Source organism: Priapulus caudatus, unplaced genomic scaffold (genome assembly GCF_000485595.1).
Source record: "Priapulus caudatus unplaced genomic scaffold, Priapulus_caudatus-5.0.1 Scaffold174, whole genome shotgun sequence".
In the NCBI taxonomy this organism is placed as follows: Eukaryota; Metazoa; Priapulida; class Priapulimorpha; order Priapulimorphida; family Priapulidae; genus Priapulus; species Priapulus caudatus.
Window position 1 is genome coordinate 5,476 of NW_014577235.1, and position 6,547 is coordinate 12,022.

At 40.6% G+C, this 6,547-nt stretch overlaps 1 protein-coding gene across 1 annotated transcript in view; it reads right to left on the reverse strand.

Annotated features, from left to right (window-relative positions):
• Nucleotides 1-2,689: 2,689 nt before the first annotated feature.
• Nucleotides 2,690-6,547, reverse strand: part of LOC106806684 (UDP-glucuronosyltransferase 2B33-like) — a 5,694-nt gene continuing 1,836 nt past the window's right edge. Inside the window, exon 3 of the mRNA XM_014808696.1 lies at nt 2,690-2,904. Coding sequence (XP_014664182.1) covers nt 2,801-2,904 — 104 coding nt within the window. The 3' untranslated portion in view covers nt 2,690-2,800. The remainder of the gene's footprint in view (nt 2,905-6,547) is intronic.

The window sequence follows — 6,547 nt, forward strand, 5'->3', positions numbered from 1 at the left end:
TCTGCCAAACCTCTGGATACGGCCCTGGATGTAATTATATTTTCCGCATCTCGACTTGAAATTATATTATTACCGATGGAATATTTAAAGTAGCCCCGAAATGGCATTTGTAATTACGTCTGGCATGTCAATTACTGGTGATGGGTGTGAAGTTAATGAAAGCATTTAATTTGCGAAGCTTAGTATTGAGGAACTCTGTTAGGTAGCGAATCTATTCGCTGGTGTGCCACAGCTTGTAGTTACCATACGACAACGCAATACTCAATCGGTAGAGCAGGATCTGAACATTCTCACCTGGTTTGAAGGTCAGGCTATCCCAGGCTAGGCGGCACTGGTGATAGAACAACAATAGGCCTACTAACACACGTTCTACTGCAAGGACGTGCTATACAAAGCAGAACATCGCGCTCATATCAAACCTGTTCCTGATTCCCACAAAAATTTACAGATACAGGTAATTATTTCTTTGTCCGCACGCAGACGTTATAACCCCGCTTTGCTAATCTGAGGGTGCGGGATTAACTGGAGTTTACTCCATTACTGGGGTCTGCGTGGGCTCGGACTAATCATTTCTATGCTCATTCTTAGACACACCCGAGATGTGAGCTTCCGCTGCTGTTTCATATGATTCTAAACTTTGATTCTTGATTTTAGATATTGATTATGATTTGATCATGATAACGGAGGCCGTACCAAATAGTAACCTAAATATAATCAAATAAAAATAAACATTTAAACTGTATATAACCAGCGTTCGTACATACGCCATAAGCGTAACGTTGGAGGAGCAACTGTCAACTAGAAGCTTGAAAAAAATGAAATCTTATTGAATGCAAATGACCCTAAAATAATTGTAAATCATCATGTAGTTGTCCGAGAAACGTTCGTTTCGCATACACCCACTCTCCTCGGCTTACCATATGCACGTAGTTTGGGAGCTGCGTCACTTCCTTGTCATTGCTCAGCAGTGGTAGATATGGGGGGGGGGCGACCAGCCACCCTCCCCTTATACCACAAAAACGGATAGTACTTCTTGAAATAAAATAAATTAAATGGAAGTACGCATGAACAAATACATTTGTTATTTTTCGCAAAAGCAAGCTAAAAAAAGATACTTTATTCGGGGGAAATTTATTCTCTTGCGAAGTGTAATTTAGAAATGAAAAGAACCCGCGATATCTAGTATAGTAGACGCTTAGCCTCGGTTTCGCGTTCTTTCCCGCTACCACTATAAATTACACCATTGGTATATCAGATATTGATTACATGCTCTGATTTTCTAGAGGCATGCAGCCGTTAGCCCCCCAATTAAAAAAATTCTGGGCCCCTTACATAATATACGTTACCTCGATCTACGGCCATGGACAACTGTTCTGTTATATAGCTGTTGCACATCAAAACAATGCACGAATGTAAACAGCGTTAGTTTACCATATCAATCTTCAAGGAATGGTCGAAGTGCCAAATTTACCTTTATTAAAATAAATATTAGCTTTGCACGGGAAATCTCCTACATTTAATCGCGGTGGTCCGTCGCTATACCGATACTCTTCTTAAATATAATTCAATATCATCCGTGATTTGCCCTAAATAACTGGTGCTGAACGAATATCTGCTGCAGCGAACAATTACACTTACCATAGTTTCAAAACTTTAAAAAAGTCACTTATAAAAGTTCATAGTTTCGCTGCTTTGATCACAAGAAAGCTACGCCGTGCGTCAGCATATTATTTATGCGTGTATATGATATATATATATATATATTATATATATACTATATAGCGTTCATTGTGCGGGTGCGCGCGTGTATTAGTAGATAGTAGATTTCTATATATAGTAAATATATATATATATGTAGTACTATATATATTTCTTCATATAGTAGATATAAAGAAACAACTTCATGTATATATGCCGGCACATCTCAAGCCTATCATATTTTCATCTCATATTTAATGGAATTTCACTTTTTTGTTGTGTCGCTTGCTTGATGTTTTACGATGGGTGTCAGACGCTGCAAACGAGTTACCGCCCATACCGTGGGCCACCCGATACGCGACATACAGAATAACCGCAAAACTTCCGATGACAAGCGAAAGAACGAAAATTATCACATCGACGAGCCAGTATTGGAAGAAGTTGAGATTCCTGGACTCGGAAATAAGATGTGCTGCCCCCTGGGTGTCAATTGTGTAATTAATCCAGGTCTTGATGGTCTCAGCTGGGTTCATCGGCTCCGCGTGATATATCTGTGATGCCCTTTGGATTGCTGCTCGATACCTAAACAAACCCGGGTAGAACAGTGGTCAAACTTACGTAGGAATATGCGCAATAAGATTACTTACGATTTCTTATCATTCCTAATCAATCAATTCATCACAAAACACGCTCACTTTCAACTGCGGACATTACACAGGTGGACACGAACCGCACAATCACGAACGCCGTTATGCACGGCACATGCAGTTATGTGTAGGCGCCTAGAGATATGAATGGAGGAGTTACGTATATACACACATATATATTTATTTACAATCATATGCGCGTATGCACACATTCGTATGTACGAAATGCACACACACTCACGCCCGCACGCACGCACGCACGCACACACACACACACGCACGTACGCACACACACACACACACACACACATTCTACATTTACACACTCGTTACACGCACCCATTTTCTAAGACATCCTTTATCGCAACTCTGAATTTCTGCGTCGTAAAACTGCTTGCGAAATCCACACGAAGTCCGAAGCCTCTGTTGGCCATGGCGGCGACGTTCTGTGCTGCTCAGCAGCGAGCGGGCATGGCGACCATGGGAACGGCGTGGTAGATCGCCTCCCACAAACCGTTCTTACCACCGTGCGTGACAAATGCAACCGTCCGTGGGTGACCTGAAGTGTAGGATAAACATGATGATACATAGTGGTAGCGTGTACGGGTAGCACCAAAAAGATGTGGAAAATGTAGAAGAATAAACACTGTGATATGTTACACACTTATGTGTGTGTGTGTGTAAGTGTTGTTAGGTACACACTAGGTGCTAATAAACATTTGAGATATATAAGTAGCGTCTGTGGCAGGTGGCGCCTCAGAAAATTATTCACAGAGGGTGCCAAGTGGGGCCACGCAAATCTTTTAGGTGGCATACTAAAAAAAAAAAAAAACGTAACCCAATTTAATAATCTATTTATTATATAAATCTATATCTATTAATAATGGTGTATGTATAGCAGACATATTTTGATCTCATATGACTGTAATGGCAACTCTCAAACAAGCAAATCTTGTTTTACATGTGTACCGTATGACGTATCGCCGCCCCCCCGTAATCTCACAGTAGCTAAATAGTGTAGCCATTTATATAACGTACTTTTCCTTGACAAGTTACTGTAGTTAATTTTGATTTAAATGCAACAATACATTGAAAAATCACTCCCAAAATATTTTTGATATTGCCTTTTATTGTGGCAGCTGGCACAGATTTACAGCGACAGGTTATAATAGGTCCATTTAAAATAGCAGTTAAACTATTAAACAATTAAACGAGTTCCATATTAAGCAATATTGGCCTAAAATATTCAGCAAGCCTTGCCATTTTTCAACAAAATCTGTATGAACAGAAATGAAAACATTGAAAACAAACAATGCGGACAATACATGAACAGTTTCAGATACGATTCATTTGGGCAAATGAATTACAGAATTGGATTGCTTTGTTTTTACTTGAAAATAAAATAGATGCAACTATTTCGATAGAGATTTCTTGGAAGTTATGTATAAAAACCAACTACATTTTTTCATACTTAATGAAGATGAAACTTAAGAGAGGGTTTTGCATTAAACTAATTCACAATTAATATACGCTGCACCTGTCAACTCTTCAAAGTAGGATGTATCTTCCTGTTCGTTGTGTCTTTTTCGAGCAAACACATCCACAAAGTCATCTAAGACTATGCATTTGGATCTTTTGACTCAGATACTTAACACCCCTAAGTTGCTCAGTCGCCATCACTCATCGAATTTCTTAGACGTCTTGACCGCATTTTAGAACAGAAAAAACTAACGCCTCACAAGCTGCAGTACATTACAGGTAGCGCAAGTGCCAATTTTGCAAAGTTTAACATCTCCAGGAAATAACTTCTCCATATGGCTCAAGAAAGGACTGTGAGTTACAGTAAACTGGATGGTGTTTCAAGCCACTAGTTTGGCTTCCCCCCAGTATACCTTTTTAAGTTGAGCGGATTTCAATTGCAAGATCCTTCAAGTGTTGCACAATTGTATTGTGATCGCCAAAGACGTAAAATTACAGTTTCTCAGCAAAATGTGGAACTACCTGGATCAAGGTGCCTGTATAGCCTTCCATTATCGACACAACTCTCCTTTTTGAAAATCTTGCTCCTAAATTTCTGAGAGAAGGAACATCAAGGCAATTGGAATGAACGAGCCCCGTCCTAAAGACCTTATCTGTGTGACCTGTCTCTGAGCTAATTTGTGTTGGATATGTAATAAGCTATCAAGCCTAGAGCTTGGTTGACTTGCGTCTAGATGCCAACACCAACACTGCATTGTTCCAGCGAGAGCCATCCATTGTCCCCAAATTGTCCATTAACAGACAGAGCGCCTTGCTCGACTACACTGTTCATGTGTCAACAAGTGAATCCACATAGGGTAACCGGCTACACCCAAATTCAGTTGTGGGGACTCGCTAAGCATCAGACAGATACTTAATCTTACCAAAAACTTGTGTCATGTCAGAAGGAGGGCCAATGGAACTGGAGATTATTATGTGCCAAACCAACCTCTTTGCTTCCAGTACCCTGTCAACCATTGTCTCCTCTTAGCAGAGCTCTTTTCAGTAGGCACATGATAGCCGGCAGTCTATCCTTAACCGTTTTGCATGCATTGTACCGACATGCCCACCGTGTCTCTATCAGTCTTTGTAATTCTCTTGGTGCCCCCTGATACATTTCTCTCTGTACCTCTAGCCACTTTTTGATGACATCTGGACCCTGACACAAAAACATAGAAGCCTTCTGCAAAGCATAGAAAAAAACAATCTGCTTCATTGAGGCATTTCACACTGTCAACTAATACCAAATTTAAGCAGTGTGCATTGCAGTGCACATAGAAGGCTAATGGGGCCTCTGCCTTAATCCGTGCCTGGACACCTGTGTTTTTCCCACTCATGACAGAGGCCCCATCATAACCCTGTCCTACTAAGTGATTTCTGTAATCAAGTCCATACTTTTGCATTAATTGTATAATTTTCTGTGAAAGTGATGCAGCATCCAGGCGCTCTGGAGCTTCGAAGGCCAGAAAGCTTTCCACTATAGAGCCGTTATAGTAGTACCTAATTACAAAGGACATCTGTTCCTTCTTACTGATATCTTTTGTTTCATCAACCATAATGCTGAAGGCCTCACTTGAGCAACTTCCTTAATTATAGAGTTGCGCACCATTTCTGCTAGGCAGTCCAGCATTTTCGTTTGAGTTCCGTGACCCAGGTAAGTGGCATCTTTGACTTCATTTTTTATCCACTAATTTGTCATGTTTGGCCACCAGTTCCATGATGGTGAGGGAAATTTCCTCTGTTTTCACCATGTTCCTCATCATGAGCTCTTTGAGCAATATTCTGTGTTGCAGTAGAAGTAGGGTGTCACCTATAGTTTTAACATATTCACGGTTCTCTTGATTAATTTTTTCATGTCCTGAGCTCAGGGAGGCAGAGATGCTTGTGGCATTTGGGTCATAGTCTTTCCAGGAAACATGGCATTTCTATGGGATTCTGATTTTGCACTACGGGCTTAACCATCGCAGCAAAACCCTCAAACAGACAGAAGCGTAGTCAGAAATCCCGTCTGAGTAGCATTTACTTACCAAGTGCTTAAACCCTTCCGCTGTATATGCAGAATCCTTGAAGAGGGAGACTGAAATGCGACAGGGCATAACAGAAGGCAGCGTCTTTACTTTGGGAGTACTCAAGCCATTTATGGACAGTGTACAGTCTTTGATGAAGCTCCTTCTTTGACTGCCTACAAGGGTCGAGGGAAGAATCCGAGCTGTGGTTGTTTTGGGTCCTTCTGCTCTTGACTGGGATATATCTAGGATGAAATCACAAGGGAAATATCACTTTGATTACTAAAAAGAAGCATAAGAATACATTCCTCAAGATCAACACCAATTTACTGTACAACAGTCAAACAGAACATGAATATGTAATAACTCATAATTCAAAGTTGACAGCTAAAGCAATATATTTATCTCTACATTGGTATTGGTATACATTGGTCATCTCTGACATCAATTTTAGGTTCTGGACCATTTTAATTTACACTACTCCAGATCACTTAACCTCAGTAGCCTTTTTATACTGACAAAAAGTTCACATGCTACACCCATGTATAATCTTCCTCATATTCAACTGCCATCTACCCTCTCCTGTGGACAGTAGCAAGGATATCTATTTTATCTCTGTAACTTACCTGCTGGCCCAGGAACCGTCGCTGACACGGCGTGTTCTGTCCTGACACGGCG